At 40.0% G+C, this 19459-nt stretch overlaps 1 protein-coding gene across 1 annotated transcript in view; it reads left to right on the top strand.

Moving 5' to 3' along the window:
- Window positions 1-5143: 5143 nt before the first annotated feature.
- Window positions 5144-19459, top strand: part of LOC148017857 (uncharacterized) — a 48575-nt gene continuing 34259 nt past the window's right edge. Inside the window, exons 1-3 of the mRNA XM_087661844.1 lie at window positions 5144-5409; window positions 5542-5612; window positions 5733-5849. Coding sequence (XP_087517970.1) covers window positions 5286-5409; window positions 5542-5612; window positions 5733-5849 — 312 coding nt within the window. The 5' untranslated portion in view covers window positions 5144-5285. The remainder of the gene's footprint in view (window positions 5410-5541; window positions 5613-5732; window positions 5850-19459) is intronic.

The raw sequence follows: 19459 nt of genomic DNA, 5'->3' as shown, positions 1-19459 counted from the left end.
GCATCCTGAATATGCACAATCATAGAGTTTGAAATGCTAATAGACAGCCAATACATAACTTTCCTGGCTCTCTCATGCCATGCTTTAAATGCCTGCATTTGCTGTTGATTGGGAACATCAGGAAGAATTGGTTCTTCTTTATTTCCTGCAACAAATTCCCAATATCCTTTTCCCATAAGGAAATTCGTCATTCTAAACTTCCATGCTTGGAAGTTGTTCTTGTCAAGCTTTTCAGTGACAATCTGTGAAAGAGAATCAGATGCCATTACAGAAGACTGCAAAAAATTCTGTCACTGCAAAAACCACAGCTTCACCCTCACAAGGGAAAATCTGCAAAACTGGCGAAAGTGGTATTTGACCACATAGTCACTTCCTAGTGACGATTTTGCATCAACAGGCAACATGGATGATTCTGTAACTCCCAATGTCTCTGCGCACAAGCATACAATGCAATTTTTACAGTAACTATTCACTGACCTGTAGAACAGTGGCTGCACAGCATAAAACTGGGCCTTTTCCTGAGTGCGTGCAGAAAACTTCCGCCTCCAAAACAGGCCCCGAAATGGCCTCAAATAAAAAAAACAAGGTCGCCAAGGGCTAAAGCCCTTATCCGCAGCATATACTGCCCTTTTGCTTCACCGCGAAGGGTGTCTCAACCTGAGACAATGCACTCCTGCACTTTCCGGCTGTGCTACCTGCAGAGATCTGCTCCCGAAACAGAAAATGAAAGCAACACTGCTCCTCTTACCAGAACACCGCGAGCTTGGCTTGCTTTCTTGAGCTCCTTACCACGAACAAGGCTCTGATACCATGTCAAGATTGTGGGAGAGAAGGAAGGAGTCTCACTTGTAGCTTTCTTGCTTGCACAATGGGGGAATACACATAAGGGTGGAGGCTGAAAACAGTTTTCCTCTTCTTTGTTGTGTAAGCCAAAAGAACTCAAGTACAAAGAAATAGAAGAACCATATATATGGGTCTCAAACCAAACTCAACTAATTAAGGTGGCATACTAACTGAGCCACGAACTAGAGTAGATAAGGATAGCTATCATGTAGCTATTATTCATGGGCGGTGTACCAACCGCGTCTGCAACTGACAAGTCGGTGACATAAATACACAACGATCACCCTGGCGTATCATGAGTGGAGCTCGATATCTCAACATTCCATTGTGCAAATATTGGAGCATTTTAATATGGAGAGAGGGAAGGCTACTAATGTTCCATTTGTTCATATTTCAAACTTAGCCAAGAGTATAATTCTAAGTAGATGCAGAAGGTTGAAATGGCCAAGGTTCCTTGTGCATCCATAGTTGGATAACTTGATGTACACCATGATTGTTACACATCCAAACATTGCCTATGTAGTGGGAGTGGTTAGCAAGTGTGTGCCAAACTATGGCAATAAGCATTGGGATGTAGTAAAGAGTATCATGAGATGCTTGAATAGTACTAGAAGTATGTCTATGCTTCAAAAGGAAGGACACATCTATTCCTAGATATATAAACATCAACTTTGCATGGAATGCAGACTTTAGGAGGTCTACTACATGTTTAGTCCTCACTTTCATAGGTAATGTAGTTTCTTGGGTTTCTTGATTGCAACCATGTATGGCTTTATCTACCACTAAGGTAGAGTATGTTGTAGCCATTGAGGCCCCAATGAAACTCTATGGCGTACTCAGCTAGTGGGAGACTTAGGCATTGTAGGAGAGGTGCTTACATTGCACTATGATAGTAAGAGCACCATTCAATTGGCACGAAACCCTATCTTTCATGTAAAGGCAAAGCAAATCAATGTGAAGTATCACTTCATAAGGGAGGTTCTTAAGGACAAGTGCATTGAGCTTATCAAGATCCATATGGATAATAATCTTGTAGATCTTCTCATGACGAGTTTACCTTCTAAGTTCTTTGCACACTGCAATGCGATAATGGTATTGGATAATATCTTTAGTTTCTTCTTATACTTTCGTAAAGGCACATTGGCCTTTAAGTGGGAGGTTGTTGAAATAAAGGCAAATGGCCTATAGCTAGATAGACATCCCTAGTATAAGTATATATACTATAGTCATATGTAAGTGAAGATAACAAAGAATAAACGTTGTCGGAGAGTGTTTAGTGGAAGGTCGACCGCCGGGGTACGAGACAAAAGGGTGCGTAGGGATTCAAAGATAGGAACAAATGAAAGAGAAGAGTTTAGAAGAAAATAAAATTAGATGAGACCAATAGAGGTGAATCCTATCATTTTATTTTATAAAGCTCAACAGAGCATATATGTTGACATACGTGTAATACATCAGCCCATAATCAAATCAAGATAGATACACCCATGAAGATGGAATGATAACCCAAGACACACTAAGTTGATAGCTAAGCTTATACACAATTACATATCATGATCTCTACTAACTCATCCACCGTAACCAAGACAAGCAACTAGTAAACCAAAAGCACTTGCTAAATCCCTACCAAGGTTGCCAAAGCACATCATCCCTGTTATTTTTGTGTATTTACAAGAGTCAATCAAGAGCCATAAGAAGCTCAAACTCTAAGATAAATCTATTCGAAACTATCTAGACTATGTTTAGTACTGTTCGAGACCCCTTTAGGGTCAAAAGCTCTTCAAAAGAATCATTTTGATGCATCCAAATAAAAAATCACAGCAAGATGCCTTGATTTGGCTATTTATTATAGCCAAGAATAACCCAAATCAAGCCCATACATAGCCAAAAACTCCTATTTGGTGAAACATATAAGTGATCCTGCTCTTTGGGACCATGAACCAAGCATAATCCACCATAAAATGATCAAAAAGAGTGCATGAAAACCATATACAACATTCAACCTTGTTTTGCTCTATCATAAATAGTCAAAACAACCCATTAATGGAGCTTGAAGCTTGTAGACCAATCCACCAATGATCAAGGGTCAATCTCCCATTGTTAGAGGCTATGTATCCAATAGATGATGACATAATTGGTTCAAAGAGAGAAGAGGATAATCAAAAGTTTCTTCAACTTTGTATGCTTTGTTGTTGGCTATCAAAATAGTTCCAAATTAGTCCACAAATGGTACTCATGACACATAGCACTCTCTTTCCATGAGCAAAGATGAATCTTCTATTGGTAAAGTCCAAGATGAAAGCATAAGAACTTATCAATAGTGCAGAGAGAGGATAAGATAACAAACATGAATATTTAGCCTTGAAAAACCTATTCTCAAATCGAGAATACAATAGCACACCCTTTTCTAGAGAGCCCCTTTGCATGAATAAAAAGTCATTTTTCTCAGCTCCAATGCTTGAGAGCTTTCTCCTCACTTGCCACTTGAGTTGCATAGCCCCCATGAGCTCTCCTCCATCCCTTTTTCTCCATGACTAGTACAACACCATGATGTCTATTAAAAGAGGTTGAAAATTGCACTAAAGGTCATGGTCATACTCCATGACTCATTGTCTACCACCTAGCTCTCTAGTGAGTCACTTGAGTGACTAATCAAAGGCTTAAGTCAAGCCACATACTAGCATGACTTGTCAAGTTCTTTCCAAGGCCATAAGATAAATCAATCTTTTAGTAGATCGTCATTACTTAGTGAAATAGACGACAACTCTATTATTGGTACTTCTAGTTAAGTGTCCATTTTCACAATGTGTACCAAAACTCCTATGACTTCTTACCATTTATTTTGTACCCACACAATTCACTTCTATTCTTCTCTATCTCAATCCTCTTGCACTCCATAGCTTCTATCTCGCATTCTATGATTGCTTCCCTCATCCTCCAATGTATAGCATTGTTGGTGCCACTAGGAGCCAAGATGCAAATACCTCATGTAAGCTTTTATGCATCGCAAATCCCTTTCACAAGAATGAAGTGGAAATGATGTTTGCACCAATATTGAACACGAATATCATTGATGTTGGGCTTTTGAGCAAGCTTGATGTGGAAGCCAAACAATGGGCAACATAGTGATGGTCTTGAAATCTATAATGATGTATTGCAAATGCTTACCTGATGGAATAGAGATGAACATTACCTTGAGCTTTGTGGCCAAAATATCAATGATAAGATGATAGTACTTGCATACTATTGACTCACCAATGCTAAATGTGGCAGCAATATGATGTGTAGAGTCATTATGAGCCAATCGTAAATGTGTACAACTAAGAGTTCACTCCTGATCGATACACACACAAGCAATATCTCCATCACCTTGTTTTGGCCAATGAGGCCGTAATAGCTACAAAGTCATTGGAAGGAATTATAATCAAATATGGATCTTTTGTGAAATAAGTTGTTATGTGTGTCGAGTTCACATATCCATATGGATTGCTAAACTCCAAGCTAGAATGTGTGTTGTTTAAGGAAGACAATGAATATAGAATTGATGCTACAACTACAGGGAGCAAAAGGAAGAAGAACCAATAAGTGCAAATTATAGCTGTGAAATGGAGGTTTCCTCTCCCTCAAATGCATTCAGCAAGGTGTGAAGTTGGTACATTTTGATGGAGCAATCCATGTAATCAAGTGACCTAAGAGGTGAGAGAGCAGAATAGACTTTGCGTAGTAAGAGGCAATGGATTGAAAGAAACAAGGGAAAACTCAAAGGACGTAGTGAATATGGTTTAGAGTGGGTATGCACCTAAGCAATCGATGAAAAAGTTTAGTTGTTTGTGGGCATAGCTATTAAGAAATGCATGTGTAGTTGTTAATAAATGTGTGGTTGGAAAGAATGGTTGACAAAATGAGAAGAGGAGCATGAGAGCATTGAGGAAAGTAGGAAGATGAGAGTGGTGGTTATTTGATGAAGGTAGAAAGAAGGGAAGAGTAATTTGCAAATTGATCACAGGGGCACCCCAAGACATATCAATTGTTGTAATCACTTTGTGGTTTCTAAATAGCAAAAACCATTTTTAAGGGTTCCTTTCTGCTCACAAAATCACTGAGTGCACAGTTGCATCACCGTTCATGTGTGCGACATGGGCAATTTAATCGACCTCTTTTTTTCACACTTTAGTTTTGACCAAGCTACTATGGTTGCTCATGCGCATTTCATATCCATGAGAGCGTGGTTAACATAATCTTGGGAAGATCTATTTCCCCATCATCGAGCTGCTTACCACATTTATCGTACACGTGACCATGGTTTGTTGAGTGCGAGGCCTTTGAACATACGTGTTCACCTCTTTTGTAGTAAGGGTACCATTGCGACATACGTGTTTACCTCTTTTGTAGTAAGGGTACCATTGCAACATACGAAGAATTTGAGAGAGAGAGAGAGAGAGATGGCTGCAAGTGCTTTGCGTGCTGTTTCCACTAAGATTGCTCAGAGCCACTTCAAAATTTGGAGGTTCTCCTGTACGATGGCACAAGGCGTGCGGGCCTTCTCATCTGATAATTCGTACTCCGGTAAGTTCTCAGAGAGAGAGAGAGAGAGTGTGTGTGTGTGTGTGTGTGTGTGTGCGCGCGCGCGCGTGCGTGCGTGCGCGCGCGCGCGCTGCTCCAGAGGTGAAGCTTGTGATGCATCACTGTAAAATGCAGATCAACAGATAAGGATTGAGCGCCTATGGAGAGAGTTCTATATCGGATCGAATCATTGGCGGGTCAGAGAGGTGAGGGACTATTCTCTTCCTGCCTTCAGTTTTGGACCACGATGATCGTATTAAGACTGAGAAAGCATGAATAGCCTTTGTTTTGCTTCGGAGGGTTTAACGTGAAGAAAGTGACTCTAGGAGTCACACAATGAGCCTTTATGGATAGAGGACGCAGGAGCAAAGGGGAAAGCAATGGGTCCACCCACAACTGGACCATCATCTGCTCAGGGAGAAATTACGACAGGAACCCCACAGGTGATAACCCCTTACCATATACATGGTTTTACTGGCTGTGATGTGCATTGATTTATGTGCTATGTCTTTCTATCTGCATGACAGTATATCTACACTATAAGCAGTAATCTCTAGGAAAAAACTAGACGGGTTTGACATATTGGCCAACTATAATGTTTTAAAATGGCACACTATAAGAAAACCAATGTTCAGATGCTTTTTAACACCTGTTATGCACACTGTTGAACCATCAATGACAAATACCCACCAAGATTGTCACAATAAAGACATGCCTTCTAAGTATTGCATGTTGTTTGTAGTACCCACCCTTTGTCTCGAGAGGTATGCATAGACCTAACAACTTTGTGAAACACAAGTTTGGCTGTAGGATTGGGACTATAGAGATTGTGATGCTTGTGAATTAATTGCAATTTCAACATTTTTGCATTTGACACTACAATGACAAAGAACTAACATCTAACCACAACAAACTCTCATTGTCGCATAAAACTATAGTAGCTCCTATTTGTGAATAACCAAGCTTCTCCAACAACCTTCGTAGCCATATGCACACAAGTGGTAAAATAAGCTGCTCGGTACTCAGCCTTTGTAGATGAAAGCAGCCATAAGTTGCTTCTTGCTACTCCAAGAAATCACACTTGTAACTAGAAGAAAGCAATAGCTCGTAGTTGGTCTCTGACGATTAATGTCTCTAGGCCAGTCGTTCGAATTTGTCTAGCCTCCTAAAACTAAAGCAGAACCACCAACACTTGTTGGATAAAATAGGCCTAATTCAAGGGTCCCCCTTAGGCATGCAGTATTCATAAGCTAGCTTGCTAGTGAATCTTCTTAGGTTCACCGATCCATCTTGCAAAAGCAAACCAATTGGAAAGCATAAATCAATCCAAGTAATTAGAAGCCAAATCAATGACCCAATCAACTATTTATCGTGGGAAGCATCTAAAACTAGCCTTTCTCCTTGGGGAGGGGGTAATAACCTGATTAATCAATAATCAGAGCAAGCAATTAAAGCACATAAACTAAAATGCACAATTTACCACTTAATCTTGGACAATGGATAGCTTATTGGCCCCAAGACTGGGGCCTCTCGCAACATTTCTTTTATTGCTAATGGATAGAGTAAAGATTCTTCAATCTCCTTCATTGATCCAAGTGCCTCTTGCTATCATAAATGACTAGCAAGACCTAAACTGATTTGCCCCTTGGTTTACTTGGGATTGGCCTTCAATGGTGCTCCTTGGGTGATAAATTCAGCCCCAAATGTTGGGTGACTAAATGGCCACTTGAATACCTTGAAATTGCCCCAATGCGATAATTGAAATTTAAGTCTCTAGGTCTTCAATTGCTTCAAGTTTTGAGCACGCTTCTTGAGGTGCTTGTCAAGCCTTAATTTTTACTAAAAATTAGGGTTAACAACAAAAAATCATTAAAAAATCCACCTCCAATGGTTGAATTTGCTGGAAATTGTTGAGGAAGAATGAGAATAGGCTGGAAGATGAGGGAGAATGCTCAAGAGAGAGAAAATTCTGATCTTTGTGAGAAATAGGTGAAATTCTACTATTGCCTTGTATGGACAGGACTAGAAGCTGTTGCCTACAGCTCGGGAGTGCTTTGATGCAGCCACCTCCTGCCCAATAGCTGTCGCTTGCTCCAATAGGGGATGTGGCTGCTGTCGCCTACCTTCTTGCTGCTCTTGGTGGCTAAAAACTGCCCTCTCCTTGTTTGGGACTGCTGCTACAGCCTCCTCTCTTGTTTCTCCACCTTGAAAATGGTCTCTCTCCCTCTCTCTTAGCCTCCCACTATCTTTCACCCAAGTAACCGTGAGTACTCATCAAATTGGGAACTGCCAGAAGTGGGTGTAGCGATGGAAGTGTAGAAGATTGCTGTAATAGACTGCATAATACGAGAGGAGAGAAATAGAAGAAAACAAAAGAACACTGCAAAAGGAAAACTCAGAGATATGTCGGGAAATGGAATCCATATACTAAACACGAGACAGTTGCATACAATATTTTGCCAAGCAACAGTCTTCTAGTCCCATTTTTCAACATTATCAGAATTATTATATTAATTTTTAGATTTCAAATGTTAAAAATTATTTTAGCGCCTAGAAAATTAGTCTGACCAACAAATGATTGAATTAGCTAGGTCAATTCATCTTCCAAGTGTTCTTGATTCTTCTTTAGCCCCCAAATTGTCATTAAGTACCATCAAATGCCAAATCCTCAGTGTCACCAACTTATACTTATGGCAAATAAAATCTCTTAGGTGATTTTTTGACACGAGATATCACCTAGTATCTGTGCAACATTACTTAAGACAACTTTTGCCGTTGACATCCACTGATTTTCTCAGGTCTTTGACTTGTAAATATGAAATAATCTCAGTTATACTTCACATGTGTAACATATGCTTAAACATTTGATTAAAAATGAATTCAAACGGTATGTAAAGCAAGCAAAATTTCACGTCCTTGTGGTAGCCCTCCCCCTTGAAATCCTTGCAGCTGTCCTTGATTGCATTGTCAGATGAATCAAAAGGAAAGTATTGCATTGGAATTTCCACAAGGTATCTTAGTAAAGACAACATGGCCATTGTTGCCAAACCATGCTATGATCAAACACATGCTGAAAATTATTGGTGAGCATAACATAGCATAAGACTCACTAAGAATCTCAAAAGCATTGCTAGAAATGTTGGAATGGATTTATTTGTCATGAGCTCAACTTATATCCATACAATCAGTTGAATACCACTAAAAACCAACGACCATTTATCGTAAATCAATATAAGATAAAGAGTTTGTAATGATTAGAAACCAATGATCCATGGTTGAAACATCATGATACATGCTACTATCCATACAATTAGCTGAATATTACAAAAAACCAATGACCATTTATCGTAAATCAATATAAGATAAAGAATCTGCAATGATAAAAAACCAATGATCCAGGGTTGATTATAATTGATGCTACACTAACCATAAAGTGATACAAATGTATAGTTCTAGAGTTGCAGATAATAAACTATACCATATGCATACCAGACATAGTGACTAGTACACTAAATAGTGCTCTAACAAACATACTGTTAGCTACAATACCCCAAGTGTATGTTAAATACATCCAAGATCTACCACATCTAGAGTTGTTCATCACTGAGGAGTGGAGATGCTAGCTCCCTCACGAACATCGGGTAATATTTTGGACCCTTGCTTTGTTGAACCTAATTGAGCTCGATCCAAAATGGGCTCTAACATTGGTGAATTGTTCTAAAACTTCACCAAATACTGCTTGGAAAGCTTATTCATGATCTTTCGCTCTTTATGTGCTAATATCTGCTTAGGTACCAATATGTCATCCAACTCCTCAACCTCGGGTTGAATTTCAGTAGATATATCATGTGGCACATCACCATGAAAATGCCTTAGTAATCTTACATGAAAGGCATTGTCTATCCACGAGTGTGGCAGAAATTTCGGCCTACAACATGTTGCATTTCTATGATAACTAGCTGTCACGAGGACATGTATTTTTGAAACCTCACTTATCATGTGGATTAATTTTTAATCACATGATTAAGTAAATGTTACACATGTGAGGTGCAACTAGGGTTAGAGTAAATTTATGAGCTCGGGACCCGAGAAAATCACGGGATGTCAAAGGCAAAAGTTGCTATAAGTTATGTTGCACAGGGACTTGGTGGTATTTGGTGTCAATTGTTGGCCTAGCTTTTGGTGACATTAGAGATGTGGCATTCAATGGTACCTAATGCCAATCTAATGGTCAAAGATGGCATAGAGAGACTTGGGAGTGGAAGATGCCTAGCCAATTTAATTATTGGCTAGTTAGATTATTTTTGGGACATCGAAATAATTATTAGATTAATTTTTAGTAATTAAAGGCTGAAAATTATTATTTAATGATGGATAATGTTGGAAAAACCATTTGGGAAGGTTGCCACTTGGCAAACTTGCCCATACAGGTTGGTAAAAGGTTGAAGAAGAGGAAAAACGAGATCATTCTTGTTGTAGCAAATGTGGGAGAGCTATGAGCAGCCATGGCTAACCTATTTTCAGCCATTGTAGCCAACCATGAGTGAAATTTGAGGAGGCGATTGCAGATTTAGACCCTCTACAGCTGGGCGATTGCATCCAGGTACAAGGTGACAGCTGATTTGGATGTCTCAGCTATAGGTGATAGCACTTAATGCTGTTGTGGCAGGGCAGCAGTTGCATTTGACTGATTTTCAGTCATTCTTCGCAACTAAACTCTGAATTTTCTCTCTTTACAACTTTCTCTCTCATCTCCCAACCATTTCACAGCATTGCTCCGAAGATTTCAGCATTTGGGCCCTTGGAGGCTGAGAAATTGCAAATTTCTCTGCTGTAAATCCTAATTTACAGCAGAAATTAGGGTTTAGTAGTAGCCTCGGGAAGCGTGCTAAAAATTTGAAGCTCCAAGACTTGGATTTTTCAGGGTTGAAGGTGAATTTCAGCTAAATTCAGGTGGACTAGCCAACCATTGAATTTGGGGCATTTCCATTGTCTATGAAGTGGGTGAAGGCCCATTAAGTGCTGAATCAAGGGGCAAATGAGATTGAAGACTTGCTGGTCACTTTGGACAGCAAGGGGAGTTTGGATTGCGAAGGGGATCGGGAGAATCCCATTGTAAATCAACTTCTTCTTCAATAAAGCTAAAGAAATACCGAAAGGGACACCAATTTTGGGGCCAATCGGATGTGCATTGTCCAAGATCAGTAGGTAAATTTGTATTTTCAGATTTGCATTTATTGTTTGCTGTTGTAATTAAGTTATAATTAGGGATTTACCATCCATCCATGGAAGAAAAGTTGGTTTCACAAGCACTATTAGATGCATTTGCATGACCATCACTAAATCCTTGTGCTCCAACATCCCCAAGGGGTGCAGATACATTTCCATATGGCCCACTTTGTGCCCCAGGCATCATGCCTATGCTGCCATACATGGGATTGTGCCTTCTGCTTTACATACCTGGATACATTGGGTGTTGAGAACTAAGCATTGGCTGCTACATACCATAGGGATTTGTGCCATACATTCCCATATGCGGTCCTTGACCAAGCATTGCATGAAAAATGGTGTTGCCACCAAAATATCCTTGATGTCCCCCTTTTGCATTTTCATGAATACCTTGCTGTCCGTATTCCCATGGATTCCAACTGTTTATGCTCATGAGCAACTTTGAGCTCTTCCAACAGAGGCTTAGGCATTTCCTTTTGTTATTTTGGCTATCTCAAAGCTATAGAAGATATCTTCTTCTCTTTGCCTTTGCCGTTCTTCTCTGGGGCATTCAAGAATTGAGTAAACGAAGGATCCTTTGCCAATTTAGCAAAGAGATTTGTTGTTGTCCTCATCCGATTTTGAACCTATCATCAATTTCTTCACCCTCTTTTTAGTCATCAACATCTTGAGGCATGGAAGTCTCTACATTTGGGTCATTCCCACATTTTCAGCTTGTTGTCCATTTTGAGAACCTTGTCCAGGATCATGCATTGCATTTTCCACTTCACCACGTGAATGACCAAGCTGAGATGCACGATCACCCCTTGATCTTGTATCATTGTGTGAGGACATACTTGCTGTAATCAGTAGCTGAGCACAATTTCAGCAATAATGAAAAGCTTTTGATTTGCAATCAAGTGCCTTAGGCCTATCGGATTTGATGGTATCGCGACAATGGAACCATGAAACTCGCCTTCTTTTTGTGGAAGGGTGGTAATAATTGGATTATAACTTAATTACAGCAAGCAATAATTAATGAAATGCTGAAACACAAACATTTACCAATCAATCTTGGATATTGGACACCTTGTTGGCCTCAAAATTGGTGTCCCTTTTGGTATTTCTTTATCTTTAGTTGCAATTGAATTTGGATGTAATGGGATTCCTTCAATCCCCTTCGCAATCCAAAAACCCCTTGCTGTCAATAATGACCAACAAGTCTTCAAGTTTATTTGCCCCTTGATTTGCTTGGGCAATTGGCCTTCATCGACTCCTTGGGAAATGAAATTTACCCCAAATTCGAATGTTGGCTAGTCCCTCACTTGAATCTTGCTGATAATTAATTCTCAGCCTTGAAAATTCAAGTCTTCAGGTTTCAATCTCGTGGCACACTTCCCGAGGTTGCTGTCAAACCCTAGTATCTATTGTAAACTAGGGTTTACAAAATAGAAAAATACAAATTTTCAACCTTCACGGATTAGAATGCTAAGATCTTTTGAACAAGGTTGGGAAATGGTTGGAGAATGAGAGAGAATGTTGAATAGAGAGAAAATTCAGACTTCCATCGCGAGAAAATGGAAGAAATCAGCTAATGCCTAGTTGTTTGCAGTGATGGAATACATTGAATATGATGTTTGTTTGGCTGAAATAGCCCTCAAACTGTTGTCACCTACTACAACTATAGTCTCTTCGGCATGTTACCAGCTCTTGGAGGATCTCTTGTTGGCTGAAAATGCATGTTAATTGTTGTAGCAATTATGGCAGTCTTCTCTCTATCTCTCTCGAGTCTCAGCTTGCACAAGGCTGGAATGACCCTTTCCCCCTCTCTCCCCTAATCTCATCTAGTAGTGGTAGGGATAGCTTGCTTATTTTGTGAAAGCTTTTGGGTTTGGCTACTAGTCTTCCGTCCATTACTTAATTGAATGCTACCTCTACTTTTTGAAACAATCATTAAAAAAAAAAGTTCATTGTGGTTCCATCCACCTTTGCAGGACTTGGTAGGCCATTGGGCAGTCGACGTGCACCCTTTGTTCGATGCCTTGGCGTCTTTGGGGTCACCACTTGGACTTGCTTGGTATATCTCTCCCACTTGCATGGGCAAGTTTTACCAAGTGGTAGCCTTTTAATCTCATTTTCTAGCATCACCAATATTATTAAATTAATTATTAACTTAAAATTTTAAAATTAATTTAATAATTATTTTAGTGGCTAGAAAAGTAGTTTGATTAACCAACAATTAAATTGGCTAGGCCAATCCATCTCCCAAGTGTTTCTAAGTCTTCTTTAGCTCTCGGATTGGCATTAAGTACCATTAAATGCCAAATTCCTTGTGTCACCAAGTGATACATATGGCTAATGAAATGTCTTAGGTGAATTTTTGGCACCAGATACCACCTAGTATGTGTGTTACATTACTTAAGACAACTTTTTCCACTGATTTCCTTGGGTACTTGGCTCGTAAAGAAGAAATAATCTCAATTGCACTTCACATGTCCAATATATACTTAAAACATTTAGATTAAAAATTAATCCAAATGCTAAGTAAAGCAAGCAAAATTTCACGTCCTCATGATAGGCCACTTGAATCTCTTGAAATTGCCCCGATTTTAGTGATTGAAATTCAAGTCTCTAGGCCTTGAATTTTTGAACAAGCTTCTCGAGGTTGTTGTCAAACCCTAATTTCTGTTGTAAATTAGGGTTTACAGTAGAGATTCATCAAAATCTCCACCTCCAATGGTTGAATTTGTTGGAAATTGCTAAGGAAGAATGAGAATAGGCTCGAAGATAAGAGAGAATGGTGAGGAGAGAAATTTTTTGACCTTTTTCGGGAGAAAGTGGTGAAATTCTACGGCTGCCTTGTTTGGAGAGCCCTAGAAGCTATCGCCTATAGCTTGGAAGTGGTTTGATGCAACCGCTTGCTGCCTAACAGCAGCTGTTGCAAGCTCCAACAAGGGGTGTGGCTGTTGTTGCTTGCCTTTTTGCTGTTCTTGGTAGCTGAAAACTACACTCTCCCTATTGATGATTGCCACTATAGTCTCCTCTCCTATTTCTCCTCCTCCAAAATGGTCTATCTCCCTCTATCTTAGTCTCCCACCAGCCTTTTTCACTTGCACGGGAAAGTTTTGCCAAGTGGCAGCCTTCAAAATCCAATTTTTATCATTATTTAGCTTTTAAATCAAATTTCAAAATAATTTTTTTGAAAATTGATTTACTAATAATTTATGGCTTAGAAAACTAATCGGATTGGCCAAGTTAAATTCACTAGACCAATTTATCACCCAAGTGAGTTGGAGCACTCATTAGCCTTGGAATTGACATTAATTAATTAATGTCAATTCCCCAACATCACCATTGACACCTATGGCTAATTGAATGTTCTAGGCCAATTTTTGATAGAAGTACCACCTGGTACTCGTCATGTTTAACTTGTTACAACTTTTGCCTTTGGCAACAATTGATATCATGGGGTCTTAGATCCCACATTGTGAAATAACTAATCTCGACCTCACATGAGCAAGTCACGTTTCCACATTTGATTGACTCTTTAATCAAATGCTAAGGAAGCATCAAAGTGTCATGTCCTTAGGACACATTCACCAATAGTGGATTTGTATGAGCCGTAGTATCCAATTCGGATCCATGGGAGTAGAAATGGTTTGACACTCTTGCATCTCAAAGATGGTCAAGAGCTCTTGCACATACCACTACTGGGAGAGAGAGATCTCCCTCTTGGTGTGCCATATCTCATGACCTAGAAAGGAATGAAGAAGCTCCATATCTATAATCTCAAACTTCTCATGAAGTGTGTGAAAGAAAGTGAAAAGAAGGCTCTAGTCTTGATCCAAAATGGTGCATCCCAAGAGACCAAGGTATTATGCAAAGGGTGTTACTTAGGATTGCCCAAGGACTTATATGTTAAGCAAAAGAGGGTTACTTAACTTTAATCCCCCTTTTAAGCTCATGAATCATACCTAAAACTCAAATATTAGATGTATCTAAAGTGTCCAAGGGCCCATATTAATTGCACCCAAAGTGTTCGAGCACCACTCAAGAGTGCTTGTGCGTCACCCTAGGTAGTTGTTTGATTTGTGTATACATAGGGGCTTGTTTAGACACTTTATATCTTGTATTCTGCATCCCTCATTCTATAGTTGCTGCCCATTGCCCTTGCTGCTTCCTGCTGTTGGCGACTGCTTGGCTTGTTGCAGGGACCTGCTACCACATCATGTACGACTTCTAGACATCTGCGTTTTCTGTGTAGTAGGCTGTTAAGAGTGCAGTGAATGCAGAAGTGTATGACCGGACTGAAAGAATGAAAGGAACATGGAGAGAAGAGAGGAGAGAAAGAGATAGAAGAACACAAAAATCTACAATGAATGAATGCTAAATGAAGGAAGTAGATATGTACAATCGGCTGTTAAATGTATCCCTTTGGGAATCTCTCTCAACTTGCAAATTAGTGAGAATGATTGGGTGGGGGAAGCAAGCTAGCCCCAAATAGGCCAAAATAAATAAAAAAAGACTAGGCCAGGCAATAAAAACAGGCCAATTGCTGCAAAAGTAATCTTCAGCAAAAACAATAAAATAATGCTATGAAAAAATGCTGCATGCCACATGGCACTCCTGCCTGGCTTGCACAACGTGTGTGACTTGATCCGCCTGTTGCCCAAATTGCGAAATGCATAAATCTGCCCTAAGATACTTGTACATTGCTTGTGCCCATCCAAGGGATGACCAAATCTCTAACACTCCCTCTCTAATTATGGACGTAACATAAGGCTCAAGGATTTGGAGTGTTGTCAAAGAACGGCCAAGTCTGCCAAGTTATCCTTGTATCTTACAATACATCATATCCAAGATCTGCCAAGTTATCCTCGTATCTTACAATACATCATATCCAAGATCTTCTCCCGAATGAAATGGAACTAAATCTCAATGTGCTTTGATCAAACATGGAATACAGGATTTCGTGCCAAAGCAATGCAATTCTCATTGTTGCAATGAAGTGTAGTAGAACTTATCTGAGGACAATCAAGCAATCCTCACAACCTCCAAAGCCACACTGTCTCACAAGTAGTAGAAGGTGCTACTTGATACTGTGCCTTTGTAGATGATAGGGAAACTGTGGGCTTCATACTACTCCAAGAGATAGCATCTGTACTCAAAGTAAAGCAATAACTTGTTGACCTCCTGTGGTCAACATCTCTAGCCTAGTCGGAATCTGTCCAACCCTGTAGAACAAAGATTGTATCGCTTGTAGTAGCTGAATAATAAATACCTAGGTTGGAGGTCCCCTTCAAGAAACACAAAATCCTCTTATGAGCTTGCCAATGAACTAGCTTGAGTTCACTCATGAACCATGCAAGCAAATGTATAACATGTATGCCAGCTCACGCGCTATGTGTTGATGCCCTTTGATCCATGATTTGGGCTCTCTAGGTGTTTAAACTGTCATTAAATGTCGTTGCTGCATCTAGTATCCTAGGCACTAAGTGACACTAGGGTCAGGGTTTCATTTATGGTTTTCTATGATGGTTAAGTTGCCAGGGTTTTATTTTATTATAAAAAGATACTTTGTCCTCATTAGCACACAAGTGTTCATTGTGATCGCCGTGATTTTTGTATTCTCTCGCTTATTGATACATTGCATCTCATTTTGTGATTGAGTTATTGTGCATCGATTCATTCATTCATCATCTTTCATTCTCTATCAATTAATTGCCGAGTTACTTCACTCTTGGGCCAACAATCGTATTAAACCACTTATCTTCATCACCCTTGCCATCGCTTGCGACCATTCGCCACCAACAATTGCCATTGAGCTCCTCTTGCTCGGTTGGCTGCCCATGAGCCATTGCCCTCGCACAGGCTTTATATTCTCCATAAGTGATTGCACTTTGTGCCACTATCTTCTTTGCTCATCCATGTCAATTGTTGTAATCACTTGTTTGAGTGCTTGAACTGTGGAGTGTTGCTGGTCATAGACGCACACTTTGCTCCATGCACAACCTGCAGACTTGAGCATCAAGCCACGAGCCTAAGGCAGCCATTTGATCAGCCGCCTTGGTTTTTGTCACTATTTGTAGGTCTCTGATTTGAAATTGTTAGGGACTTGCTTGCTGTAGCCACACGATGCCAGTTCATGGCCCACCTGCTGCTGCCATTCATTGTTGTGATCTGTGTTGCCTTCAATGTCAGGTTAGACTGCCGCCTTCAAACATGGCTCTTGGGATCTGTCACTCTTATAGAATCAACATGCCAACTCGCGGCCCTTTCAATCAATAGCTCACTTGTTCACAAACCTACCAATTGGGACACGACACCGCCTCTTCCATTAACAAACTCGCCACAATAGATGGGTCACTTTTTGTTCTCGTCAGCCTCAACATCAAAATCCATGTAAAAACATTTTTTTAATTATCCCTTAAACACTAGCAAACCCCTTCTCAAGCATAATGGGGCCAAAATTTGGGGGTTTTTACAAATTCACCCAATTTGTCTTCAATTTCAAGAAAAATTTGAGGCTTTTCATTTATTACTTCAAACTTATTATCGGGCTGAAGGAATTTGATGCCCAACTTCATCAAATTTGGGGATTTTTGTTGTAGGCATCCAATTTCCCTCCAATTCTAATGCCAAATTTGGGGCTTTTCTAAAATTTGGTGTTCTTCATTAATATTGAGCTCAATCCATCTACAAGTGCAATGTTCGGCATCATCTAAGAAAAAAATTTACAAAAATTCTTTGAATTTCTCTTCAATTTCATGATAAAATTTGGGGCTTTTCATCATCCGACCTCAATTTCACCCAATTTCTTTCGAAAATTTGGGGCTTTTGTGAAATTCATCAAATTTCTTCTCACCTTGTGGAGTGGCATTTGATGTTGGGTTTGACTCACACCTATGCTCAAAGAGGAGTGACGGTGATCTTTAGTAGGACACTTGGGGCACTTTTTACTCTTTGTATGAGAGGTTTTTTCCCCCAGATTCATTTCTTTTATTTTATGTGCCTATGTTACACAATTTTAGGCACTTATCGTATTTCACACTCTTCGGGTGTGAACACCCTCTTACAACCCTAAGATTTAAGGGTTGTACTTTGTACTTGCGTTACACACTTTAGATTATTACATTTGTAGTTGTGCTCTCACACTCTACCTTGTCTACTATACTCCGAGCTGAGCTTCGATCTCTTCCTTTTCTCACATTTGGTATCAGAGTTGAACCTCAGCTCAGCTGACCTAAGAGCCATTTGTCTCGAGCTCCTCTACCATTGTGAGCAGCTCCACCATCACTAGTAGAGCCACCAACAGGCCACCAACTGCAGTGCCTCATTTTCCCTATCATGATGTGATAGCCTGCCTCGCCAGGCAGAGTTGTCACCTGGCCTATAGCATGATACCTACCCCTTGTCCGTTTCTTGCAGGTGGTGCTAGTCAGCGTGCGCTACCCTTTGTCACCTGGTTTGCAGTATGACACCTGTCCCTTGTCCGTTTTCTGCAGGCGGCGCTAGTTAGCATGCGCTGCTCTTTGTCCTTGTGCCTTGTATAGCCCACCCCGCTAGGCAAAGTCACTACGTGGCCTGGCCTAGCTCGTCCGCTAGCTGCTCCAACTCTTGTGCAGTCTGTCCACCCCCCTGCATAGCCAGTCCGACCTCATTTGGATTAACAATAACCTTGCTTGTAGAGGGTTGATAAATATGGTACCCTTTATTTTTAGTACTATATCCAATAAATATGTAGCGAACACTTATCATCTAGGAGAAGGCACCTAAGCATACGCGAATGATCCGAAAATCCTCATATGGGAGAGAGACGGCTTGGAGCCAAGTCCATGCCTCAAAAGGAATGATGGTGCATAAAGCTCTCGTGGGACACTTGTTTAAAACATAAGCGGCACATAGAACAGTATCAAACGAAAAAGAATTAGGTGAATTCTTTCTCTTCAGCATGCTCTTGCCATCTCCATGAGTGACCTATTCTTCCGTTTCGCTACTCCATTTTGTTGTGGGGGGGTAAGGGATGGTGCATTGATGATGAATACCTTTAGATGCAAGATATTGTGAAAATTGTCTAGAAAGATATTCACCCCCCTTGATGGTGCAAAAGGTTCGAATGCGAAAGCTGCTTTGATTTTCCACTATAGTAATAAAAGTCTTGAAGCTAGAGACGACTTTAGACTTAGATTTCAGTCCATGTACCCAAGTAAATCGGGATTTGTCATCAATAAATGTGACAAAATATAGAAATTCACCAATGGATTTGGTCCACATAGGACCACAAACATCAATGCGAATGAGATGCACAATAGATGGTGAATGAACATGAGAATCCTTAGGAAAAGAGAATTAGTGCATCTTACCAAGTAAACATCCTTCACAAATGTGATCCAATGGCAAGCAAATTTTTGGAAGATCTCTAACCATATCGTCCAACTGGAGCTTCATCAATGCTGGATGGTTAATGGGGCTAAGCCTCTGATGCCATAAATATGTATCATGAAACAATTCCTTTGTTAATAAAGCACATTCAATGGGATATTCAGCAAGGTACTAATCATATATATCAACACGATAGAAACCTTTAGTGAGGGTGCCTGTCAAGACAATGGAAGAAGAAACTTAATCATCATATAACGCACAACGGGGGCCATAAAAAAATGACGTGAAACCTTGAAGTTGCAATGACTGAAATGGAAATAAGATTCTTCTTGATACAGGGCATATAAAGAACATCAGACAATGTCAAATGAGTGCCCAAGACAGAGACAACTTGCACATGTCCAATGCCTTTAACTGTATAAGAGTCATTGTTAGTTAGCACACATGACTATACCCCCCTTAG

The sequence above is a fragment of the Lygodium microphyllum genome, chromosome 21 (assembly GCF_053477565.2).
Source record: "Lygodium microphyllum isolate KBCC chromosome 21, Lygodium_microphyllum_v1.1.10, whole genome shotgun sequence".
NCBI lineage: Eukaryota > Viridiplantae > Streptophyta > Polypodiopsida > Schizaeales > Lygodiaceae > Lygodium > Lygodium microphyllum.
This window is presented reverse-complemented; position numbering and strand designations above follow the sequence as displayed.